General features: G+C 52.3%; 1 protein-coding gene across 3 annotated transcripts; it reads left to right on the top strand.

The window, feature by feature from the left end:
* The first annotated feature begins 1326 nt into the window (after window positions 1-1326).
* On the top strand, window positions 1327-25302 carry CACNA1F (calcium voltage-gated channel subunit alpha1 F). Of its 3 annotated transcripts, none has more exons than XM_006195233.3 (48): window positions 1327-1399; window positions 2867-3116; window positions 3483-3588; window positions 3808-3947; window positions 4195-4337; window positions 4437-4589; window positions 5229-5425; window positions 5538-5641; window positions 6305-6462; window positions 6753-6845; window positions 6962-7055; window positions 7209-7235; window positions 7389-7549; window positions 8530-8755; window positions 9561-9768; window positions 9861-9981; window positions 10098-10179; window positions 11197-11239; window positions 11452-11503; window positions 11981-12125; window positions 12294-12423; window positions 12884-12943; window positions 13092-13198; window positions 13281-13368; window positions 13788-13895; window positions 13994-14046; window positions 15284-15430; window positions 16132-16333; window positions 16420-16578; window positions 17405-17515; window positions 17742-17825; window positions 18646-18666; window positions 18878-19006; window positions 19355-19420; window positions 19678-19769; window positions 20195-20354; window positions 20586-20713; window positions 21024-21120; window positions 21281-21383; window positions 21650-21751; window positions 21941-22071; window positions 22309-22443; window positions 22702-22871; window positions 23543-23650; window positions 23769-23896; window positions 24003-24115; window positions 24514-24711; window positions 24990-25302. In XM_006195233.3, exons 1-48 carry the CDS (start codon window positions 1375-1377, stop codon window positions 25218-25220), a joined length of 5889 nt encoding a protein of 1962 aa, XP_006195295.2. In that variant the 5' UTR covers window positions 1327-1374; the 3' UTR covers window positions 25221-25302. The 3 variants fall into 3 exon arrangements, with proteins under 3 accessions (XP_006195295.2, XP_006195294.2, XP_006195296.2); XM_006195232.3 differs by having other exon boundaries at window positions 6305-6495; XM_006195234.3 differs by having other exon boundaries at window positions 1375-1449; window positions 3020-3024; window positions 6305-6495.
* Window positions 25303-25971: the final 669 nt, after the last annotated feature.

Genomic DNA, 25971 nt, shown 5'->3' with positions numbered 1-25971 from the left:
CGCCGGATGCCTGTAGTCCCGGTGTGAATGGGGCGCGCAGGCTTGAGCGCGCAATGGCTGCTGGGAATTGTAGGGTTTGGGGGTGGTGGTGGTGGTGGCGGTGTTTTTTTGTTGTTGTGGGGGTTTTTTGGTTTTTTTGTTTTTTTGCCTGCAGCCGAGTGCACTCTTTCAAGTGAGCAAAGGAGTATACTGCGCGTCTCGCGCGTGTGCGTGTGCTTGTGTGTGTGTCGGGATGGAAAAGGGAAGGGGCGGGACGGAGAATGGCTTCTTGACTCATTCATTTAAGTCAGCATTCATCTTCTAGATTGTAAAAGTGTACAAGTTAAGGGCAAGAGCTTTCGCACAGAGCGATTAGGTTTGCATCTCAGCTCTGCAGCTTGCTAAATGTGCAACCGTGGGCAGATTACGTAACTTCCCCATGTCTTAGTTTTCTCATCTGTAAAATGGAACTATTAATAGTACCTGCTTCCTAGGATTAAAACAGAATGAATTCATGTAATGCAACGTTGTACTATGTGCCTGACACATAATACAGTAAGAAAGCACTATGGAAGTTACAGTCACTAGTATTCATACATTCAATAAATGCTTTATTTTAACGTTGTACATATGTGTATACTCCAAAGAATAATTACATAGTAAACATCCATGTAACTACCATTCATTAGAAAGACCACCGTGTCTCCAATGCTCAGTAGTGCCACGATTGTCACAAATCACGTGTACCTAAATGAGGGCTCAGTATCTGAACTCTATTCTGTTCTTAATTACTCCAGCTTTAAAATAAGCTTTGGTATCTGATATGGCAAGTCCTCCCATCTTGTTATTTTTCAAAGGATTTTGGCTTTTCTAGGTCCTTTGTCTATAGATATACATTTTAGAATCAGTTTGTCAAACTTCATGGAAAAATCGTTTGAGATTTTAAGACTCCATTGAATCTCTAGATCACTTTCGGAAGAATTGACATCTTCACAATATTGACTATTTCAATTAGTAAATTTAATATATCTGTCCATTCGTTTAGATCCCCTTTAAGAACTCGATAATATTTGATATTTTTCCCATGGAGATCTTGCACATATGTTACATTAGGTCTATTCCTACATACTTCAAATTTCAGATACTGTTGGGAAACTATTATCATTTTCCTTATTTTAGTTTCTGACTCTGGTGCTGGTATACATTTTGTAAAAATATATTTTTTAATCCGTGCCTTTTCTGTTGCCAGCCTCTGGCCCACAAATGCTTCATCTTCACCCCTGCTCACCCTCCCTTCCGACTCTGTTATGGTCCCGCCCTGTGACCTTAATCCCTCCAAAGCAGGGGGAAGAGAGGTGGGCTGTGTGCAGATGGCTCTTCAACCTCGAAAGGAGGATGTCGGCATCTGAAGGCGGGAAAGGTGAGAGCAGCCTTCCATCCCTGCAGACCCTTGGAGCAAGCCTGGGCTCTGCTCCATCCTCAGCCCCTCTGACCCACCCACCACCTACCAGGACCCTCTCCCCCGGAGAGCCTTTAGAGGACCAGAACCACATCACCCTGTTCCCACCCCAGCCAGCCCCAAACACAGCCTTAGTTCCCAGCTGAAACCCAATTCTGGCCCTGATCCCTACCCTAGCGCCACCCCAACTTCAACTCCAATGCCAGCCCCAAGCTTAATCCTAACACAAACCTTACCAACCAGAGGGCAAACCCCTGTTAGAGACTAAATCCCAGTGTGGATACAGACCTTATCCGGAGCTCTAAAGTCATCTAACCTCAACCCTAACCCTGGATAGCAGTACTGTTAGTGACTGAGTCTCTGACTTTCCAGAAAGAGTGCAGACCCATTTATAAGGGGGAGAGAGAGAATACACAGTCGATGGTAGTAAATTGTGAAGGCTTAGAGTCAAAGACTGCCTCCCAATTCAGCCATTTCATTAAGTCACTTAACCTCGCTTTTTGCATCAATTTCCCCACCTGTAAAATGAGAATAATACCATGTGTCAGACATTCTTCTGAAGGCTGAACTCATTTAATCCTCACAACAACCCTATAATGGGTTATTGTCATCCCATTATGCAGATAAGGAAATTGAGACTCAGAGAGGTTATGTGATTTGCTCAAGGCCACACACAGCTACCAAGTAGTAGAACCAGGATTTAGTCTCAGACAGCTTGTTTCCTCCAAAGTGGGACATCTTTTTTTTTTTAGGCTTTTTTTAGGCTTTTTTGGGGGAGTAATTAGTTTTATCTATTTTTAATGGTGGTACTAGGGATTGAACACAGGACCCCGTGCATGCTAAACACACACTCTACCACTGAGCTATACCCTCCCCCTAAAGGTGGACATCTTAGCCAGGCCAACCAACTGTCCCTAAGAGGCTGAAATTAGGCCATGGAAATTGGGAATGGTCTTAACTGAAAATCACAATGCAAAACTCAGATCCCACCCAAACTCAAGTTAAAGTCCAACCTTGATCCTAATTCTAATCCCAACTCATTCAAATATCCAATCCTAATCCAAAGTCATATCTCCAGCACACTTCACCCCCCCATTTAAATTCAACCCAAAATCTACCACTCATATTTAACCCTAAATTTGCTTCCAGCTATAAACTTAATCCTATCCCATGCCAATTTAAGCTCTACCCCCCAAATCTAACACCCAACCCTACTTCAGTTAGAAACACAATCTCACCCTCACTCCCCTATAAACTCTCACTGTACCCCCAGTCAATTCCAACACCAACTCTTATCCGCCAGTCCTTAACTCAACTCTCCCTAATTTTACATGCTCTTCTCTCTTTCCCTCAGAGGGATAGGATCAGGTAGGAGCAGCCATGATTGCCCCAATACTCTGTCACCCCTAACTCGGTTTCTCCACACAGACACCACCCCAGAGCCCAGTCCAGCCAATGGGACAGGCCCTGGGCCTGAATGGGGGCTGTGCCCTGGGCCCCCAGCATCAGGTGGTGAAGCCGGCGAGGCATCAGACCTGGGGACCCCTAAGCGAAGAACTCAGCACAGTAAGCACAAGACAGTGGCAGTGGCCAGTGCCCAGCGGTCACCCCGGGCGCTCTTCTGCCTCACCCTGGCTAACCCCCTGCGGCGGTCCTGCATCAGCATTGTGGAATGGAAGCATCCTGGAAGGCTAGGGGCAAGGCTCAGGGATGGAAGTCACCAGGGTACCAAGAGTCAAGGATTGGACCAGGGTTGGAATGAAAGAGGGCTGAGGTCACCAGGGATCAAGGGTCCAGAACTGGATTCAAGGGGGAATTGAGAAAGGTGAAAGCGGGAATGGGGTGTCAAGAGTCAAAGACTAAATCTCAGCAAAAGTTGAAGATGGCTGAGGTTTCTAGGAGGATCAGAGTAGAGGCCTTAGTCAGGGCAGGGGCTGGGAATGTCAAGGCTGGTCACTTTAGGGTCAAAGGTCAGCATTGTGTGGGAAGGGAATATGGAGTTCTGAGGCCACTCTGCCTGGGTCCTTGACTGTGTCTACCTGAGGCCCTTCGACATCCTCATCCTGCTGACCATCTTTGCCAACTGCGTGGCCCTGGGGGTCTACATCCCCTTCCCAGAGGACGACTCCAACACTGCCAACCACAACCTGGTGAGGCTCGCCCGGCCCCGCCCCGCCCCTAGCTAGATACAGCCCGGGAGAGCCACACCTCAAGCCTTCCAGCCAGGGTCCTCCCCTCTCTGACCCAGATGACCCTCCCCTGCCCAGCCTCACCCTAGATGCCGGCTATGCTCCGCTGCTCCTACCCAGTCAAGCCCCACTCCCAAATAACTTTCCCATCTCCTGCCCCCCCCCCGGCTCCGCCCCCAGGAGCAGGTGGAATACGTATTCCTGGTGATTTTCACTGTGGAGACCGTGCTCAAGATCGTGGCGTACGGGCTGGTCCTCCACCCCAGCGCCTACATCCGCAATGGCTGGAACCTACTCGACTTCATCATCGTCGTGGTCGGGTGCGCGTCTGAGGGGGACACTTCTACCCTAGTTCAACTTCTCACCCCAGGCCCGCTAAATTTGGGGTTCGGAGAAGCGACTGCTTCAGACTGCCCTCATTCGGCAGCCAGAATTAGGAATATTAACATATTTTAAACGTATTTGCATTTCCAGTTACAATGACTTGTACTTTTCCGAGGAGAAGGGAGGGATGGAGTGGGGTCCCAAGGCCTGACCGTGCCTCGTTGTCCCATGCTCCCCCATCAGGCTGTTCAGCGTGCTGCTGGAGCAGGGGCCCGGACGGCCAGGGGAAGCCCCGCACACCGGAGGGAAGCCCGGGGGCTTCGATGTGAAGGCGTTGCGGGCGTTTCGGGTGCTGCGGCCGCTGAGGCTGGTGTCTGGAGTCCCAAGTGAGTAGCACGCCCCTCAGGCTTGGAGGTGGTGGAGGGGAGCGGGAAGGGGGCTGAGCTGAACCTGCCCCTACTCTGCCCACCCCTCGCTCCCCGCAGGCCTACACATAGTACTCAATTCCATCATGAAGGCGCTGGTGCCGCTGCTGCACATAGCACTGCTCGTGCTCTTTGTCATCATCATTTATGCCATCATCGGACTCGAGCTCTTCCTTGGACGCATGCACAAAACATGCTACTTCCTGGAATCTGGTCAGCAAGCCCACCCATCGTGAGACAGATCATGCCCCCTCCACTGGCTCCTAAGCCCCACCCTGTTCTCAAGGAAACAGACTCAAATTCACAAGACTCCGCCCCCATGGTCAGGCTCCACCCCTAGATAAACAAGCCCTACCCCCTATATTTAAGACTCCCCCCTCAATCCCAGACTGCAATTCCGACACCCCATTTCCCGTCGCTAAGAGCTCTGCTCTATTACAAGATTCCACCCACTAGTTAAGGCCCTGTGCCGCACTTAAGACTCCATCCTCCAGGACTGGTCCCATGTAGTCAGGCGTTTTTCATCCAGACACCAACCCAAGCCTTGTCCCCACCTTTCTTTCAAGAGACCCTCTCAAATTCAGGAGACTCCGCTCCCAGGCTCATGCCCCACCGTTATGCACAAGATTCTGCCCCAAGATTTACAGTCCTACTCCCCAGATCCCTGTGGTTGGAACTCACAGCTTCCCAGTGGTTCAGAATCCTGACCCAGCAGAGTCAGGGGCCAAGGGTTGTCTCTGATTTAGAAAAATCTAGAACACTGAGTCAAGTTTCCCAGGTGGGCAGGCCTCCAAGATGGCAGCGACTGGAGGTGGGCATGCTTTGGGTTCCAGAGCTCCAGTCTTTTCACAGACGTAGAGGCGGAGGAGGACCCATCGCCCTGTGCGTCGTCAGGATCCGGGCGTGCTTGCACGCTGAACCAGACAGAGTGCCGCGGACGCTGGGCAGGGCCCAATGGAGGCATCACCAACTTCGACAACTTCTTCTTCGCCATGCTGACAGTCTTCCAGTGCATCACCATGGAAGGCTGGACCGACGTGCTCTACTGGGTAAGGTGGACAGCGGGCACACAGTGCAGAAGCTGCACCTGCCTTTCCTCCCTGAGCTCAGGCGGGAATGTCTGCATACCCTGAGAGATGCATGCCCCACCTCTCTCCCTAGATGCAGGATGCCATGGGGTATGAGCTGCCCTGGGTGTATTTCGTGAGTCTTGTCATCTTTGGATCCTTCTTCGTCCTCAACCTTGTACTTGGTGTCCTGAGTGGGTGAGAAGCCTAGACACCTACCGCCACCTTTCTGCCCCTCAGCCCCAGTCCCTTTTTTTTTTTTTTTTTTTTTTTTTGGTTCCTGGCAAACTCCTAGGCATACTTCAAAACCCATCTGAACTACTCCTTCATTCACTCAATCAACACTAAGCATCTACTGTGTATGAGGCACCATTTTAGGAATGGAGCAAGAGACAAAATCCCTGCCTTCATGGATATTACATTCTGGTGGGCAGAGTCTGACAATAGCAACATACACAATAAATGTCTGTGTGTGTGTGTGTGTGTGTGTGTGTGTGTGTGTGTACATGCATGCATGCACACACATATATGTGTGTGTAGTGTTTTATATGGAATACGTGCTTTGGAAAGAAAGAATTAACATAGGGTTGGGGAGATCCCATAATTATAAATAAGGACTGTCAGGACAGGCCTCCTTGAGAAGGTGTTATCCAAGTAAAGGTGTGAGAGGTGAGGGAGTGAGCCATGCGGGTATCTGAGGAAAGAGTGTTCCAAGCAAAAGGAACAGCCAGTGCAAAGGTTCCAAAGCTAGGATGTGTTTAGCATATTCAAAGAACAGCAAGGAGGCTGTTGTGCCCAGGATGCTGAAGGCAAGGGGGCCAGGGTGGTTCCCCCACCAAACTTTCTATCCTCCTGCCTCAGAGAGTTCTCCAAGGAGAGAGAGAAGGCAAAAGCACGAGGGGACTTCCAGAAGCTTCGGGAGAAGCAGCAGCTGGAGGAGGACCTGCGGGGCTACCTGGACTGGATCACACAGGCGGAGGAGCTGGACATGGAGGACCCCTCCGCTGATGGCAACTTGGGTTCTATGGCTGAAGAGGGCCAGGCCGGCCACCGTAGGCAATCACAATCTGACCCACTCCCTGCTCCACGCATGTGGCAGATGTGACTGCCCTCCTGAGATCCAGCCCCAACATGCAGCAACTCTAGGCCCAGTCTCCAGTTATGGCCTAGGACACAGAACCCAGGCTCAGATACCCTCCTTTGACCATACCCAGAACCAAACCTCCAAATAACACCCCACCCCCCAACACACAGGGCCCTAACCCCCACCCTAGCCCATGCTCCACAACTGTCCTCCCTGTTCCCACAGGGCCACACCTGGCAGAGCTGACCAATAGGAGACGAGGACGCCTGCGCTGGTTCAGTCACTCCACCCACTCCACACACTCCACCAGCAGTCATGGTGGGCCCCCCCACCCCAGGTTGAGGAGGAGGAGGGATGGGTAGGCAGAGGAGCAAGCCAATGGCAGAACCCTGGGGTCTTCATGTGCTGACCTTTTCTTCCCACCCTCCCCACAGCCAGCCTCCCAGCCAGCGACACCGGTTCGATGGCAGAGACCCCAGGCGATGAGGAAGAGGAGGAGGGGGCTCTGGCCAGCTGTACACGCTGCCTGTGAGTACCCCCACCCCTTGACCCCTGACTCAGCCCAGAACCCAGTCCAGACCCTGACCCCAGTCCTTACTTGAGCCTCAGACCTTGACCTCAGCCCCTGACCTCCAGCCCCAGCCCCTTATCATGCCCACCTCCCATCCCCCTCTTTTCCAGAAACAAGATCATGAAAACCAAGGTCTGGTGAGTTGCGAAAGTGGTGTGACTCCTGAACCCCATGACTTTGTGAGCCCCACCTCCAAGCCCCACCATGACCTCTGGGCTCCCCTACCTGAGCCCCCCAGGGCAGGCTTAGGTAGGTGATCTCAGCCGCCGCCGGGCTCTCCATCCCCCCAGCCGCAGCCTCCGCCGAGCCAACCGTGGCCTTCGGGCGCGCTGCCGGCGGGCTGTGAAGTCCAATGCCTGTTACTGGGCCGTGCTGCTGCTTGTCTTCCTCAACACGCTGACCATCGCCTCGGAGCACCATGGGCAGCCCATATGGCTCACCCAGATCCAAGGTGTGCCCCCCCCCACCAGGCGCCAGCCCCCAATTCCTTCCAAACAGAAGCTCCAACGCTGGATCTCTTGGGTGCCTCAGACCCCCAGACACTGCCTTCCTACCCAAGTAAATGCAGAAACCTTAGCTTGTCCCACCTGACCTTATAGCTTACATTTATATAGCATTTGTGGTGAGTGTCAAGCTCTGTTCTCAGCGCTTTGACATGTACTCACTCAATTTCTCTTCACTGCAACTTTATGTGAGTTAAGTACTAAGGCACAGAGTCCTGAGCACCAAGATACCAAAGAGTTAAGTGACTAATCCCAGGACTTAGCTAGTGAGTGGCAAACCCAGGCAGCCTGGCTCCAGAATCCAGGCTCTTAACACCACACTGTCTGGACAAGCTAACCCTTCTGTGCCTCAATTTCCCCATCTACCAAATGGGAGTCATAGTATCCACTTCATGGGATGGTTCAGAGAATTAAATGAGTTAAAGTGAAAAACATGCTTGGAACATTGCCCGACATACTTGATTAGTGTTAGCTCTTCCTATTATTCATTTTAACCTCAGCCCCCAACCTTCATACTTAGCACACTTCTAACCCCAACCCCCTCAATCCAGCCTTTGTCCCAACTAAACCCCAGTCTCTAATGCTACCTTTTTTTTTAAGTGGAGGCACTGGGGATTGACCCCAGGACCTCGTGCATGCCAGGCATGTGCTCTACCACTGAGCTATTCCCCTCCTCCCTAACTCTACCCTTGAACTGGAGTTTTTCTGGATTCATAGAGGCTGACCAAGGCCTATACCCCAGCTCTGCCCCTCACCTCAGCCCCAAGCCTCTTAAAACCTCCCCTACTCTGACCTCTATAACTCACCCAATCCCTAATCCTAACCTCACCAGAAACCTGTACCTGGCCTGATACCAGCTACCCAAGATCGCCCCATATGTCCCCACAGAAACTGGCTAGCCCAGTCACCCCTGCCCCTCTCCCTGCAGAATATGCCAACAAAGTGTTGCTCTGTCTATTTACGGTGGAGATGCTTCTCAAGTTGTACGGTCTGGGGCCCTCTGTCTACGTCTCCTCCTTCTTCAACCGCTTTGACTGCTTCGTGGTCTGTGGGGGCATCCTGGAGACCACCCTGGTGGAGGTGGGCGCCATGCAGCCCCTGGGCATCTCGGTGCTCCGATGTGTGCGCCTTCTCAGGATCTTTAAGGTCACCAGGTGTGTGTGGTGGGGGAGAGGACTGAGGCCCCAAACATCCCCAACAGCCACCACCCCAGCTCCAATGATGACTGTATCTGCATCACCATTCATTTAGCAGATATCCATTGAGTGCCTACTGCATATGAGGCACCTTTCCAGGCCCTAGGGAAACACCAGGAATCAAAGCAGACACAAGTTCCTGCCGTCATGGAGATTAAAGTCCGTTGGGGAGGGTGTCTAACTCCATTTCCATCAACCTCAACTTTAGCTAGAACATTATTCCCAATCCCATCTCTGAATTCAACTCTATACTCATCCCCAACACCATCCCCACCCCCAACCATAGCACTCTCTCTAACCCCAACCCCCAACCACTCAACATCCACCAGTTCATTTACATCCTCCATACCCAAGGCCAAGCCCAACCTCATTTCCAAACTCATCCCTAACTCCCAGCCCCATCCCATCACTAACCACAACCCCCACATCCCAAACTCCTAACCATCAGATTATCTCCAACCACAACCTCGTCCCCAGTCCCAGCCCCAGTTGCGTCCCCATCCTCTCCTACCTCCCAACCCTCAACCACAACCTTAGCCCTGACTCAGTCATCTACAACTCCAAATACTCCCCAACCCCATCCCCAGCTGCAATCCCTAATCCCAACCCCAGTCCCCAACTCCAAAATCACATCCAACCCTGACACCAAAGTTCATCTTAACCCAGCCTGCCCCAATGCATCCTGAGCTGGAGCCCTGCCCCGGCTCCTGACCCTGACTCACCACTGGACCTGTCAACCCTGCCCCCTCCATCTCTGCTGCAGGCACTGGGCATCGCTGAGCAATTTGGTGGCATCCCTGCTCAATTCAATGAAATCCATTGCATCCTTGCTGCTTCTCCTCTTCCTCTTTATCATCATCTTCTCCCTGCTTGGCATGCAGCTGTTTGGGGGCAAGTTCAACTTTGACCAGACCCAGACCAAGAGAAGCACCTTTGACACCTTCCCCCAGGCCCTTCTCACTGTCTTTCAGGTGGGACCTGGAAATCATGGGATGGGTGAGCCAGGGGGAACCCAGGGTTGGGGAGAGGGTCCCAAGAGCCTCACAGTGACCTCCACCCCCAGATCCTGACGGGTGAGGACTGGAATGTGGTCATGTATGACGGTATCATGGCCTACGGTGGCCCCTTCTTCCCAGGGATGCTGGTGTGCGTCTATTTCATTATCCTCTTCATCTGCGGCAACTGTATCCTCAGAGCCTTGGGAGGCTGGATCGTGGTGGGGTTGGGGGTGGATAAGCGGGACCTGGGCACTCCACAGGTAGTCTGCTTCTCCATTCTTTATAGCCTGAGCTCACCCCAGACATCCTGTTGAACGTGTTTCTTGCCATTGCTGTGGACAACCTGGCCAGTGGAGATGCAGGCACTGACAAGGACAAGGGCAGGTGAGGTCTGGCTTCGCCTCCAAGAGAGTCTCTCCTTGGATGTCTGACTGAGACCCCCTACACACATCCCAACCACTAGAGGTGCCTTGGTCACCCTGGCAATTGCCATCAGCAGATCCAACCTACCAGTCATCATTCATTTGACATGCATTTATTGAGCACCTACTTTTTGCCAGGCCCTGTTCTAGATGCTGAGGAGACAAGAGTCCTTGCCTTTACGGAGCCAACAGTCTAGTTGGGGAAGGCAAGCAAAATGCAAACAAATAAATATCTAATAATATAATTTAATTAAATATATGTTAATAATATGTAATGAAGAAAAAGAAAACAGAAGAAAAGAATAGAAATGAAGATTGCTGTTTTGGTTAGGGTCATCAAGGAAAGCCTCTATGAGGTGACTGTTGAACAGAGAGGCCAATGAAGCAGGGGAGTGGGCCATGCAAATACCAGGGGGAAGAGTGTTCAAGACAAGGGAACAGTGCGTGCAAAGGTCCTGAGGTGATAATATTCTCAGCCCATTCAAAAAAACACCATGGAGACACCATGGACGCCAGGGAGTGGCATAAACAAGGAGGAAATTGGTAGGAGGTGAACTCAAAGAGAAGGGGATAGGGAGGTCAGATCAAGGGCATCTGGGCCATGGTGAGGACTTTGATTTTTGCTCTGAGTGAGAGGGAGCCCTGGGAGGGGTGTGAGCAGAGGAGGAATGTGCCAGACTTTGGATTTAACAGATTCCCTCCTGCTGCTGTGAGAATAGACTATGTAGATGAAGGAGGAAGCAGGAAGGTTCTATGGGACCTGAGAAAGGTCTGTTCTGACTGCCGTGACACCCCCTCCTCAGCCTTGCCTATCTGCTTTGATCCTAATTAGGTTTATTTTTTTTTTTTAATTGGCGGTACTGGGGATTGAACCCAGGACCTTCTGCATACTAAGCATGAGCTCTACCACTGAGCTATACCCTCCACCTCCCTGCTTTGATCCTTAACAGTCACCCACACATACAATTTCCTCGCACAGGGAGAAGAGCACTGAGGAAATTCCACAGGAGAATGGAACCTTGGTGAGTTAGAAGCCTGGGCACTGTCTACATGTCACACTACTGCCAATATCTGTATGTGTGTGTTTGTGTGTATGTGTGTGTGTGTGTTGTGTGTGTTTAACCACCATCCCCCGCCTATTCATTTCCTCTTTATTGCATCCCTTCCGTGCCTCCACTGTGTCCATCCTCTGGTGTCTCCCCCATTATCAATGACCCCATCTTCCTGTCCCCAGGTGCCTGGTGGGGAGAATGAGGAAGACGAAGGTGCAAAGAGTGAAGGAGCAGGTAAGTGGGCAGGGCTGGGTTGAGGAGGTGTAGGACCTTGGGGACAGCACCCAAGCAGAGCTCTTAATCCCAGAGACCCTCCTCTCTGGGGAGCAGCCTTCTCGGAGATCATCTTGAGAATAAAGGGCTTGGTGTGTAACCAGCAACATTTGGGACATTGAGATTAAAGACGAGAAACAGACGTTTTCTCTTGCTGCAGAACTTCTCAGAGCCTTTATTATAAAATAATGTGTCTAGGATTGCGAGGATGGCAATGTTCATTCAACACACATTTACTGAGCCCCTACTGTGTTCCAGCCAGTGTTCTAAGTACTAAGGGCACAACAGTGAACAAAACAGACTAACATCCCTTCGCTGAGGAGCTGACATTCTAGCAGGGAGATAAGAGGAATTTATCAAGTGACAAGCACTGTTCTAGGTGCTTTACATACATTTTCTCAACTAATTCTTTCTCTTTTGATCATTTTCTGGTACCAGGCATGGAGGAAGAGGAGGAGGAGGAAGAGGAAGAGGAAGAAGGGGGTGCAGGGCATGTGGAACTCCTGCAGGAAGTTGTACCCAAGGAGAAGGTGGTACCCATCCCTGAGGGCAGCGCCTTCTTCTGCCTCAGCCAAACCAATCCGTGAGCACTGGGACTGTGCAGGGCACTGGGGCAGGAGAGCCAGGGAGCAGCCAAGGCTCCAGTGGGATGCATGGCCTGATGCAACAGAGCCCAAGCTGTATCCCCTGGGCTCCTTCAATCAACTCTGTGGTCCTGGGTTCTGACCATGACCCATTCCCCACTCCCCAGGCTGAGGAAGGCCTGCCACACCCTCATCCACCATCACATCTTCACAAACCTTATCCTGGTGTTCATCATCCTCAGCAGTGTGTCCCTGGCCGCCGAGGACCCCATCCGAGCCCACTCCTTCCGCAACCACGTGAGTCTGGGGCTGGGGGCTGGGGGGACACTCTGAAGAGTGTCCTACTGGCACAAGCTGGGGCCAGGGTAGAGACCCCTGGTTGGGCAGAGAGAGGAGGAGCAATGACAGCTTCAGCAGTGCCAGCCTTTATTATGTGTGCAACACAATTGGGGAAAGCGCCAAGGAGGCGATGAGTATGTAGCGGAGGAGGAAGCTGTGCTTAGAGGCTGAGCAGACCAAGGATGCCTGTGTTGCTGGGTAAAGGCAGAGGAGCCCAAATCTGGAGCCTTGTCTTTCTGATGGCCAAGGCTTTTTGCCTTGTCGAGAAGTCCTTCATGATGATGATGAGAGAGGGAGAAAGAGAGGGAAGGGAGGAGGCAGAGAGGGAGGGAGGAACAGGAGAACTTACTGAGAGGTACACACACCTAGGATCCCCCTCAGCCATGACTCAGTGCCCCATCTCTTTCTTGTCCCCCAGATTCTGGGGTACTTCGATTATGCCTTCACCTCTATTTTCACTGTGGAGATTCTACTCAAGGTGACTAATGGGCCCCCATCCTACCCCCAGTTGCCCCAACATACTCCCCACCCAACCCTGCAGCCCACCTCTCCTGTTTCCATCCCCAACTTCCCTCTCTGTCCCCAGATCTGGGGTCTCTCCAGCCTGACGTCCTCCTATCCCCCAGATGACAGTGTTCGGGGCTTTCCTGCACCGTGGCTCCTTCTGCCGTAGCTGGTTCAATCTGTTGGATCTGCTGGTGGTCAGCGTGTCCCTCATCTCCTTTGGCATCCAGTGAGTGATGCTCCACTGACCCCATCCCTCTCAGAGCCAAGGCCAGGCCCGGCTCATGGCCTGAGGACTGCCCCCTCTTCAGCTCCAGCGCCATCTCGGTGGTGAAGATTCTGCGAGTACTCCGGGTACTGCGACCCCTCCGAGCCATCAACAGGGCCAAGGGACTCAAGGTAACACCGCCCCACCCAAACCCACAGAACCCTGGGACCAGAATCACTGATGAAACTGACCATTTGCAGTGATGCATGACCACATAGCCTAGACCCGATGTGTAACCACACAGTCCTGACCGCTGGCCATGTGGCCTGATCCATGTTCCTTACAAGTGACCATACATTCCTTGCCAGAGGCCACATTTCTGTGATCCAAGTGCCTGACATGGGGCCACATACCCCTGCCCGGCAAACACTTATTCCTGGTTAGTACTCACACATCCCTGGCCCACATCGCTGTCCTTTGACCACATACCCCTCACCCAAGACCACATGTTCCCTACCCAAGTCCCTGGGCCCCATCCACACTCAGAGTCCCTGTCCCCTGGCTGCCGGGGCTTGGGCTGTCCATTAGCCATATTTGTGGGTGCCTGCAGCACGTGGTGCAGTGTGTGTTCGTGGCCATCCGGACCATCGGGAATATCATGATTGTGACCACACTCCTGCAATTTATGTTCGCCTGCATTGGTGTGCAGCTCTTCAAGGTGGGACGAAACACTGGAGGAGGCCCAGTCATGAGTCAAGATGGGGTGGGGGAGGAGGGGCAAAGGGTGAGCCTGATTGTTAAATATCCTCCCTGTAGGGGAAATTCTACAGTTGCACTGATGAGGCCAAACACACACCCCAGGAATGCAAGTAAGTGCCCAAAACCCTATTCTCCATGGAGCCCAGGACCCCTCCCCAAGTCCAAAGAGGCCCTTAGATCTCACACAGGCCTCTGAAACCCCTAGAGCTTCCTCCCAAGAACTGCAAAGACCCCTCAGAATTATCAAGACCCCCCAAGACCCCAGAATTCCTCCAGGTCCCAAGATGCACCCCTAGAATTCTCCCAAGAATTGCAAAGGCCCTCAGATCTTACCAGTCCCTAAGAGGCCCCCTCAACACCTCCCCCAAGCCCCTCTTCACGTTCCCCCAAATTACCTACATTCCACTCCAGACCCCCCAGCAATCCCCAAACACCCCTCTACTAAATCCCCAGCTTCCATCTTGAGACTCCTGTAGAGGATACTGCTTAGAAGCATAGGCTCTGAAATCAGACATTCCCAGTTCAAGTCCATCTCATGAGACTTCTAACCTTCTGAGTTACATTTCTTAACCTTGCTGAGTCCCATTTTCCTCAGCTGAAAAATTGGGATGGGGGGAGGCTCAGTGGTAGAGCACGTGCTTAGCATGCACAAGGTCCTGGATTCAATCCCCAGTAACTTCATTAAAAAAATAAAGAAGTAAACCTAATTACATCCCTCCAAAATTAAAAAAGAATTTTAAAAAAGGAAAAGAAAAACAAGGATAAAAAGAGAGTGGATGTCACAATGTTATTGTGAGGAATAAATGAGTTACTACACAGAGAATGTACTGCAATGTAAAGTTACTAAATGTAAAGCCTAGTACATGCCTGGCATATATTTAGTGCTGACAAATGTTAGCTATTATTAGTATTACTTTTGCCTGGATGGCAGTGATGATGATGATGATGATGATGCGGATGATGATGATGATGATGATGATGATGACGACGACGACGACGACGATGACTGATGATGACAACGACGACGACAACAATGATGATGATGATAGCTAACATCTATGGTACCAACAATGTTCCAGGCACTATTCTCATTGATTGACGAAATTAAGCCTTGTAACAAGCCAGGAAATACGTTCTGTCATTGTCTTTATTTCATAGAAGGGGAAAACCGAAGCACAGAAAAGTTACATGCCCAAGGTCGCCCAGCCAGTAAATGGAAAGGCAGGATGGGAACCCAGGCTATCCAGCTCCACTCCTATGCCCTGCTGCCTCCATGCTGGAGACACCAGGCCCCTTTCCAACTCCCCACCCCTCCTCACCCACCCAGAATGTCTGCAATATCCACAGGGGCTCCTTCCTGGTCTATCCTGATGGAGATGTGTCACGGCCCCTGGTCCGGGAGCGGCTCTGGGTCAACAGCGATTTCAACTTTGACAATGTCCTTTCAGCCATGATGGCCTTGTTCACTGTCTCCACCTTCGAAGGCTGGCCTGCGTGAGGGGCAGGGCCTTAGGGATGGGCAGAGGACTGGGCAGGAGTCTCTAGGGGATTGGTTTGGGATATCCTAGAGATGGGTGGAAGGGTATCTTGGCAAAGATGAAGGTCTCTGGAGACTGCATAGGGTTTTCTGGGGACTGGTGGATGTATCAGAGGACTAGGTGGGGGTTTCTCAGAAGTTGGCTGGGGGTGCTTTGGAGAACCGGGTGGGGAGGTCTCCAAGAATCCAGTAGAGGTCTCTGAGGGACTAGATGGAAGTCTAGAGAGGACTGGGTGGGGTTTAGTGGGGGACCAGGTAGAGTTATGTGGGGACTGGGTGGAAGTCTTGGAGGAGATGGAGCTGGTGATTCAGGGATTTCCAGAGAGCCGCACAAGTCTTTGGGGGTACTAGTTGAAGATGTTTGGGGGCAATGAAGTGAGGAATTCAAGCTGATGGGACAAGGGATTTAGAAATCTTTGCGGGATGGTGGGGGAGTTCTGCGGAGCTTTGTGGGGATCTCCAGGTGGCTGGAGGAGAACTGGGGATCTGTGGGAACTTAAGGGATTTGAGGGTCTTGGAGGGCCTGGTGGGGGTCACTTGGGGTAGTTCTCAGGTGGTTAGGTCAGGGGATTTTGGGATCTTGGCATGTCAAGGAGGAGATTCTGGGGTATCTAAGGTGTCTGGTGTATCCCCTCACTTGCCCCCGCTGGCTCCCCAGGCTGCTATACAAGGCCATTGATGCACACGCAGAGGACAAGGGCCCTATCTATAATTACCATGTGGAGATCTCTGTTTTCTTCATTGTCTACATTATCATCATTGCATTCTTCATGATGAACATCTTTGTGGGCTTCGTCATCATCACCTTCCGTGCCCAGGGCGAGCAGGAGTACCAAGACTGTGAGCTGGACAAGAACCAGGTGACTTTTGACCCCTGATCCACCAACCCCTCCCCATCCTTACCTTGGGACCCCACTGCTCAATCATGCTTTTCACCCATATGCAGCGCCAGTGTGTGGAGTACGCCCTCAAAGCCCAGCCACTCCGCCGCTATATCCCCAAGAACCCGCATCAGTATCGCGTGTGGGCCACTGTGAACTCTGCTGCCTTTGAATATCTCATGTTCCTGCTCATTCTGCTCAACACGGTTGCTCTAGCCATGCAGGTCTGAGCTCCCCATCCTGATCCTTGCCAAGCACCTGACTCTTTTCTTTCCACACAATCTCTTGGGAACTGTCAGGAATGCTTTAGGCTGCAAGTAACAAAACCCCCAACCGACAGAGACTTAAGCTTTAAAGATAAGTGCCACGTTTCTTCAAACCTAAGGCCAATAATTGTAAGTTGCATCCTGATTTCAGAGATGTGAGAATGTGAAAAAAAAAAAAGGCAGATGGCAAATGTAAGTTGCCATCGACTGCAAAATGCACCCCAATTTCAGAGATTCTGAAATGTTGAAAAGATGTGCATCCTGCAGTCAATGAAATATGGTAATTACCTCACATAGCAAACAGTGAAGAGGTAGGCTGTTTGCTCACTGCTTATCAGGGACCCTGGCTCTGTCTTTCTGTTCCACTAGTCTTAATGAGTTAGCTTTCCTTCTCATGTGTGTTGCTTCATGATCACAGAATGGCTGCCACAGCTCCAAGCATCAAGACCACATTCAAGGCAGGAAAAAGGAGAGAAGGTTGCACCAAGGGACTGTCTCCATTTGGACATTGTATTAGAAATCAAAACTATTTTTCACAGAAGCCTCCCAACCAGCAGCAGACTTACGTTTCTGTCTTATTAGTCAGAACAAGGAAAGCTAGGAAATCAAGAACTGAGCCTTCCAATATCCATAATAGGAGGTGGACAGTAGGAGGGGTTTGGCCAACCCATAGGGCCACCATATCCCCAGACTCACTTCATTCCAAGTCAGAGAATATTGGTTGGAGTGAGGAGTGGGGATCTCTGCCTCACGCTATGTCCCCACACCTGATTTTCTCCCCCAGCACTATGAGCAGACTGCTCCCTTCAACTACGCCATGGACATCCTCAACATGGTCTTCACTGGTCTCTTCACTGTTGAGATGGTGCTCAAAATTATTGCCTTCAAACCCAAGGTACCCCCCAGCCCTAGACCCATTCCCTACGGTGGAGCTCATTGCAGAGCTCTCAGGGGGGCAGCAGCCAGGGAGTCACGAGACTAGGGAGGGAGAGGGATCTAGATGAAGCTCCATTGTGTGGTCCAAGCCAGGCCCTGCCTCCCCAATGCCCCTACGACTACTGGCCCCACACCCTAGCTTGTTAGCTCTGAGAAGACAGGGACTGCTTTCCTTCTATCTACAGCATTACTTTACCGATGCCTGGAACACTTTTGATGCACTTATTGTGGTGGGCAGCGTAGTGGACATTGCCGTCACTGAAGTCAACGTGAGGACCGGCCTCTGCACTAACCCACTCTCCCCTACTAACCTTCCCTTACCTCAACCCTAGGGCTTTCTTTCACATGGGTAGCTGGTTCCCACTCTCACTCACCCCACTCTGGGAGACTCAGAGCTCATCCCTCTAGCTCTGCCTCTTCTGAGTCCCAGATGGGTTCAGCCAAAGCCCCCTTCTACCAGCTCCCTTGTTCATTTGCAAACTATTGTCTGGCTCCACTAGCTCCTAAAATGACTCTCCTGTTATTTCTATTATTTTCTTCATTGCCTCTACATCCCCCTGCATTGGCCCCGTCATTTCCACCAACTCCTGCTTTGGCTTCATCATCTCTTCTGACTCCTTCATTGGCTCCATCTCCTCTACTGACACCATCGTCTCCGACCTGGGTCTTTCACGGCTCTGTCATCACCACTGACTGCACCCTTGGCTCCATCATCTCCTTCATTGAGTACTACACGGTCCTCAATTGACAACGCTGCTGGTTCCATATCTCCATCACTGGCTTCTCCATTGGGTCTTCCATCGGTTCTCTCATCTCCATGAAACCACTGGCTCCATCATTTCTTCCATTTGGCTCCAATATCTCTCCTCCATCATCTACTGTGCCCACTCCTCTTCCTTCCACCCTCATTACCAACTTTTCCCTCAACCATCCTGATCCACTGCCATATAACCTTCTTCATCATTCCTTGGATAATAACTCTACCATCCATTATCCCCCTATATCGACTCCATCATTTCTCTCCTTGTTCATTTGGGCCTATGATCTCATCTTGTCCATCACTTCTGTTTTGGCAATATCTCCCTCCAGAATGGTGGCCACCTTGGAGAGGTAGCCCCCCCTAACCTGACAACAGGGACTCTCTGCTTCTTTCCTTGCCTACCCTCCTTTCCTTTCTTCCTAAGAGTCCTTAGAAATGCTCCCCAACCACCCTGGGGCCTGGGTTCTGAGGGATTTGGGGCCTGGGAGGGCCAAAGCAAGAGACAGGGAGGTGGCTGGGGCCAATGTGGACTGAGCATGCCCACCACACACCCAACCCCAGAGCTCTGAGGACAGTTCCCGCATTTCGATCACCTTCTTTCGCCTCTTCCGAGTCATGCGGCTGGTCAAGCTTCTCAGTAAGGGTGAAGGGATTCGCACATTACTGTGGACATTCATCAAGTCCTTTCAGGTAACCTCCCCCCATCCATTTGTCCACCCCTCGCCCCCACCTCACACCTCTCAGATTGTCCTTTTACCACCCCCAGAACTACATCTTCCAGCATGTCATACCCATCTGCAACTTACCATGTCCAGTTTTCTCTTTCGTGGGTTCTCAATTCCCAACATGCCTTGGCCTCACTGAACTTACTCTCTTGTATTTAATACTGTGTCCACATGTGGGAGACCCTGGCAGTCATGGGCACTCTGGGGATGGACCACATTTCTCAGAAGGCCCAGGCTTGAAGAAGCAGTGCATTCTGGGGCTTACAGTTCTCTGCCTGGACCTGAGTATCTATCCTCCACTCTACCCCCATAGGCCTTGCCCTATGTGGCTCTTCTCATCGCAATGATATTCTTCATTTACGCAGTCATTGGGATGCAGGCAAGTGGGAACCCTAGGGGGCATCCTTCCAGCACTCTTCTGCTGAGGGGGCTGGGAAGGAATGTGCCCAAAGAGGGGATGGAAAGACAGACAAACAAGCTGGATGACCCTGAGTCAGTCCACACATCTGTGAAGTGGGATCAGAAGTGCCTGATTGTCAGGGTTGTGAGGATCCTTTGGGTATTAGGTGTTGTGAGATGGGTGGGAGACTGTGGGTAGCCTGTCACCCCTCTGACACAGCCGCCGTGTGCCCACAGATGTTCGGCAAGGTGGCTCTTCAGGATGGCACACAGATCAACCGAAACAACAACTTCCAGACCTTTCCACAGGCTGTGCTGCTTTTGTTCAGGTAACATCTTACCCCTCCTCCTCTGCAACTTCAATCCCTAGCATGCTCTTGGGTGCTCACATGTCCTCTCTGGGCCCCAGACTGCCTGAGCTATGGAAATAACAGGGCAGCATGGGGCTCAAGATTGCCTGATACCTTTTCTGGCTATGTTCCAAGGAGTCTTTTAGAATATTCTAACCTCAGCCATCCTTTTTTTGGCTGCAAGAGGTAGACCCTTCATAGGCCTCAGCACCCCATCTATAAAATGCAAACATGACTGTCATCAACATGGCTGTGCCAGCTTTGAAAATACTGAAATGCTATCTTTGCCAGATGTAGCCCCTGGCAAGAAGTGGGTCATCTCCCCACCCTCCCAGGCCCCACAACATCACTGGCCATGACTTCATAGCTTCCCCTCCAAGATGGCACCCCTGTGTGACCCCTAGGTGTGCTACTGGTGAGGCATGGCAGGAGATAATGCTTGCCAGCCTTCCTGGGAGTCGGTGTGACCCTGAGTCTGACTTTGGCCCTGGTGAGGAGTTTAGCTGCGGTAGCAATTTTGCCATCGCCTATTTTATCAGCTTCTTCATGCTCTGTGCCTTCCTGGTAAGGACTATTTCCCCACAACCACCACCTCTGCCCTGGGGGTTGGCCCTGAGAGTCTGGGGATGAGGCGGGGAGCTCAGATCTTCAGACTGGATGAAAGGGCTGGCCTGAAGACAAGATCAACCCAAGGACACGTGACCCAGTGACCATATAAGTTTACCCCAGCCTCCCGCCCATCCCCTACATCCTGCTCTGCCCTTACCCTAACCTCCCCTACTCGCTGGCCCACAGATCATAAATCTTTTTGTGGCTGTGATCATGGACAACTTTGATTATCTAACCAGAGATTGGTCCATCCTGGGCCCTCATCACCTCGATGAATTCAAGAGGATCTGGTCTGAATATGACCCCGGGGCCAAGTATGCCCTCTAACCCCATACCTGGGATCCCAGAGGACAGTGCACTGCCTCACATAGTCCCTCAATCCCAGAACCTCTGACCTGTGCCTCCCACCCATTACCCAGTCAGTAGATGCCCCAAGGTGCCTGCTGCCCCTGTCCTCTGCCTTTCCCCCTCCCCTACTGACTGCCTTCCAATTCTTCCCTGGCAGGGCATGGGGTGTTGGTTGAGGGGAGAGAGGGATGCGCTGGTGGGACCTTGAGAAAGGACTAGAGGGGATAGCTCCAACGCAACCCAGTAGTACCTCCCATCCATCCCCACCTTCCCCAGAGGCCGCATCAAGCACCTGGATGTGGTTGCCCTGCTGAGACGCATCCAGCCCCCCCTGGGATTCGGAAAGTTGTGCCCACACCGAGTGGCCTGCAAGGTCTGTGCACGTGCCCGCCCCCACCTCTGAGAGGACTGTTTACCCCACGGCAGGGGTGGGCAGGGTTTGGTGGCATCCTCAAAAGTTTCTGCCCTCAGGCATTCATGCCTGAGTCCCCGGCAATTGCCTAAAATGGGTTTCATGTCCCTGGTATGCACAGAGGCTTGTGGCGATGAACATGCCCCTCAACTCAGATGGGACAGTGACATTCAACGCCACACTATTTGCCTTGGTTCGGACATCCCTGAAGATCAAGACAGAAGGTGTGTGGGGAAGAGGAGGAAGGGCAGGAGGGGAGGGTCCCTGGGGAAAATGCCGGGAGCAAACCAATTGAGGGATGGGCCCCACCCCTAGCTCGGAACCTCAAAATAGGTAACTCTGTCTTCTCCAAGCCTGTTTTCCCACCTGTCCAATGGGGGCGGCATGTGGCTGCGGAAGAAGCTTGTGACGCCCGCGCCCCCTCCAACAGTGAGGGCGTGGCTGTGAAAGGCCCTTCCTATTGGCCCATGCCCCACATCCTCCCATGCAGGGAACCTGGAGCAAGCCAATCAGGAGCTGCGGACTGTCATCAAAAAGATCTGGAAGCGGATGAAGCAGAAGCTGCTGGATGAGGTCATTCCCCCTGCTGACGGTGAGCTAGCCCCACCCCAGTTCCTTGAGCCCGCCTCTGAAAGTCCGTGATTGCTCACCGCCACAAAACCGGCACCGGCTAGAGGGGAGGGTGCTGGGGGGGGGGAGGGGCTGGAATCCATGCCCTGGGGCGGGTTGGCGGGGAGCAGAGGCCTCCTGTGTGACCTTGCCGCCTCTCCCTTGCCCCCAGAGGAAGAGGTTACCGTGGGCAAGTTCTACGCCACATTTCTGATCCAGGACTATTTCCGCAAATTCCGGCGGAGGAAAGAAAAGGGGCTACTAGGAACCGAGGCCCCCCCAAGCACCTCCTCTGCCCTTCAGGTCTTGGGAGCAGGGCCTAGGATGGGTGGGGGTATGTGGGAGCATTGTGGCTGAGGCTGACTCCCTTCTTCATCTCATGGAACCCATGTCACAGATGAGGAAACTGAGGCCTCAGGAACCACAGAGGGTGAAGGGTGGCTGCAGGGCTCCTTCCTCCCACCCATCCCATACTCCTACTCAAGCACCGGGAACTTTAGCCCCTCAGCTGCCCTATTCCCTATTTTTCCACCCCCATAGGCTGGTCTGAGGAGCCTACAAGACTTGGGTCCTGAGATCCGGCAGGCCCTCACCTGTGACACAGATGAGGAGGAGGGGGAAGAGGGACAAGAGGGAGAGGAGGAGGAAGATGAGAAGGACCCGGAAATGCACAAAGTAAGGGCAATAAACTTTGACTTCCCTCGGGAATTTCTGATTGTAGAATCCTCCCTCGGTCCCCTGAGTGACTTCCATACTGCCTCTGGGAAGAAGCCCCCAGAGAAGCAATAGACAAACGCTTATTTGGTATCTACCACCCACTACTGGAGGGCAAGACCCAGATTCAGCCCCTGGGAAGCTCATAGGAGACACACTATTTGACCAAGTGACTTAAACATAACCTGGATGCAATGCTCAGTCCTGTAATTTCCACAGGCCCCGATGGGCTCCCAGCCCCCATCTCGCCGGAGCTCTGTGATTTCTGTGTCTCTGCCTGCTGGGGACAAACCTCCAGATGCACTCTCTCTTGGGCCCAGTGATGATGATGGGGGGGTTCCCAACTCCAGACAGTCCAGTGTGCCCCAGGCTGGATCCCACGCCCACAGGTATGGCCAAAGGTCTGGGGGAAGATTGTGAGAGAAGGCAGAGACTAGCCACTGTATGGGGGTACTTCGGAGGGCAGAAGAGGGGGTCTAAGAGGGTCTTTGAATGGAAATTTGGGAAGGATGGAGGGGATGCAAGGGCTCAGGTGGGAACAGAGGGTACTAAGAGATTCATGTGAGAAAGGCAATGCAAAGTTTTAATGCAAAAAGCACAGGATGTGGAATGAAATGGGTTTAAGTTCAAATCCCAGCTCTGCCAATTGCTAAGTGACCTTGGGCTAGTCACTTAGTTTCCACCGTCCTCAATTTCCTCACCTATGAAAGGGGGATGATGACAGCACTTACCTCACAGGACTGATGGAAGCATGAAATGAGGTCACACCAACTTTTACAGCCTCCTCTTCACTACCGTCCCCAACACAACCCCGGTTCTTGTGTTGAAGCTTTGATTTTTTTGAAACTTTGGGTGCTTCCATTGAGACAAACATCTATTAAAAGAAAGCCCATGTCTTCTTTAAAGTGACGACAGGTTAATTTTATGTGATGTGAATTTTCCCATTTAAAAAATAAAAGCCCAGTGCTTTTGTAGAAGGTGGGGCAGGGAATAAGAGGGAATCAGGGGCCCAGGGCCACATACTGGGGGGATCTGGTCTGCCTAACTTGCCTTTCTACAGGAGAAGCTCTGGGGTTCTCATCTTCACCATTCCGGAAGAAGGAAGTTCTCAGCCCAAGGGAGCCAAAGGGCAGGAGAAACAGGATGACCAAGAGGAAGTCCCCAGCCAGCACTCTGGCCATGACACGTAGGATGAGCCCACAACCCATGTGCGGGAGGGCAGGACCAATTACACCCCATTGTTCATGTCCAGGCTTGAGCTTACCCCAGCCCTCCCTCCTGAACAGGCTCTCCTACCTAGATGAGCAGGCAGGGACTCCCCCACGCCCCATCCTTTTGCCACCTCACAGACCCCAGAGATATGTGGATGGGCACCATGCACCACGCCGCCGTCTGCTGCCCCCGACGCCTGCAGGTAAGAGTGGGCATGGGTCCTAGGGCCCCCCCGAAGGGCCATCCGGGTAGAGGGCTGTGGAAGCGCTGACATTCCTCTTTGCCCCCGGTGCCCCCTACACTCCCAGGTCGGAAACCTTCCTTCACCATCCAGTGTTTGCGGCGCCAGGGCAGTTGTGAAGATTTACCCATCCCAGGCACCTATCATCGTGGGCGCAACTCGGGGTCCAGCAGGGCACAGGTGAGGTGGGGGAGGGGAGGCTGAAGCCCAGAAGGGTGGGGGCACCCTAGAATGAATTTATGAACTACACCACATGTCCAGCCCTTCTGAAGAAGGGGGCACATGTGAATTCACACAGTCCTCACTCTGCCTGTGAGGTGGGTACTGTTAGAGCCAGTTTACAGATGAGGAAACTGAGGCCTAGAGAGGCTTACCCAAGATCACACAGCTAGTAAATGGCAAAGCTGAGATATAAACCCAGGCCTTCTATGCTCTTAAATAAACTCAATCCTGATTTATACCCATTCAATTTGATTCCAGTTGTTTTTTGGGGGGTAAGAAGTAGGCACAGGAGTAAATCCTAGATCCTCATACCCCACCCATCAATCACTATGCCCCTGATGTTTCTTCTGGTCCAGGGTTCCTGGGCAACCCCTCCTCAGCGGGGTCGGCTCCTATATGCTCCACTGTTATTGGTAGAAGAGGGCGCAGCAGGGGAGGGATACCTCGGCAAATCCAGCGGTCCACTGCGTACCTTCACCTGTCTGCCCGTGCCTGGAACCCACTCGGACCCCAGCCATAGCAAGAGGGGCAGTGCTGACAGCCTGGTGGAGGCTGTGAGTCCAGAAGGGGAGGGGGCAAGAGGGATGGGAAAGAAGGGGAGGCGGCGGGAGCTTGGGAAGGAGGGGAAAAGGGGTCCCCAGTCTCTATGTTGTACGTGTAGCTATCCCTTTGCTCTGCGACTTCTACTTAGCTTGATGTGTGCACCACTACCCCTCAGTGACTTCCCTGTATGCCCTTATGGGCTCATCATTCATCCAGACTGACGCCTCTGTGCACAGTTTCAATTTCATGCTAGGCTCTTTGTCAACACAGATCCCATTTGTGCCCCCAGGTGCTCATCTCTGAGGGCCTGGGCCTCTTTGCTCGAGACCCACGCTTCGTGGCCCTGGCCAAGCAGGAGATTGCCGATGCATGTCGCCTGACACTGGACGAGATGGACAGTGCTGCCAGTGACCTGCTGGCACAGGGGACCAGCTCACTGTATAGTGACGAGGAGTCCATCCTCTCCCGCTTTGATGAGGAGGACCTGGGAGACGAAATGGCCTGCGTCCATGCCCTCTGAATACCCACCCCTCCCCCACTGCTCAATAAACCTCCTGCCCTCCCTTCTGCAGAAGGAGACAGGCATGGACCACACCCCTGGATTTTGGTATCTTTGCACTGGAGGCCTGGGGCTGCCCAGTGGCCACCATCCATCCATCCCATTTCAGCCCTGAGCCACTGCCCACACGCGAGTATTTCCAGAAACCAGGACAACCAGGCCTGATTATTCAGCGTCAGGGAAGGAGGGAGGAGGAGGAGGAAGAGACAGCAGCCAAAAAAAGCTGGAGACAGAGTGGAGGTGGTGGGGGGAGGGAGGGTACTGGACAGAGATGGGGAAAGTGGAGAGAGAGGATGTGTGGAGGCTTGGCTGAGGGGTGAGGGGAAGTCAGAGATTCCACAAGGGGTCAGTAAGGTCAGATGGAGGCAGGAGCAGGACAGGTGGATGGGAAGGAAAGGATAAGGAAACCTTCAGGAGAGTCCTGCCAGCAGAAAGGCCTGGAGGTTAGAATGAGCCTAGTATGGGATACGTCTTCAACAGGGGGGTCCTCTGACAGCTTCAGGAATTTTAGGGAGGCTAAATTGGAATTGTCCTGTCTCCCACCTCCCCGCTTCTGCCTGAGAAAAAGAAAATCTATACCCACTGTTAGAAGACATGGGTGACAGCAAAAGGTGAGGCTCCCCACCTGGGGTAACCCACTCAAAGCCCACCTGGCTCTCCTGGGACCAACTAAGAGTCCCCCACTCCCAGATCCAAGCTCCTCTTTCTGCTT

Source organism: Camelus ferus, chromosome X, assembly GCF_009834535.1.
Source record: "Camelus ferus isolate YT-003-E chromosome X, BCGSAC_Cfer_1.0, whole genome shotgun sequence".
Lineage (NCBI taxonomy): Eukaryota > Metazoa > Chordata > Mammalia > Artiodactyla > Camelidae > Camelus > Camelus ferus.
This window is presented reverse-complemented; position numbering and strand designations above follow the sequence as displayed.

Bases quoted from the DNA above. Each gene is read 5' to 3' on its own strand.
- CACNA1F (XM_006195232.3), top strand. From the start codon at position 1,375: ATGTCGGCATCTGAAGGCGGGAAAG. The intron at 11,240-11,451 runs GTGAGTTAGAAG...TCCTGTCCCCAG, and splicing joins CACAGGAGAATGGAACCTTG to GTGCCTGGTGGGGAGAATGA. The intron at 22,072-22,308 runs GTCTTGGGAGCA...CCACCCCCATAG, and splicing joins GCACCTCCTCTGCCCTTCAG to GCTGGTCTGAGGAGCCTACA.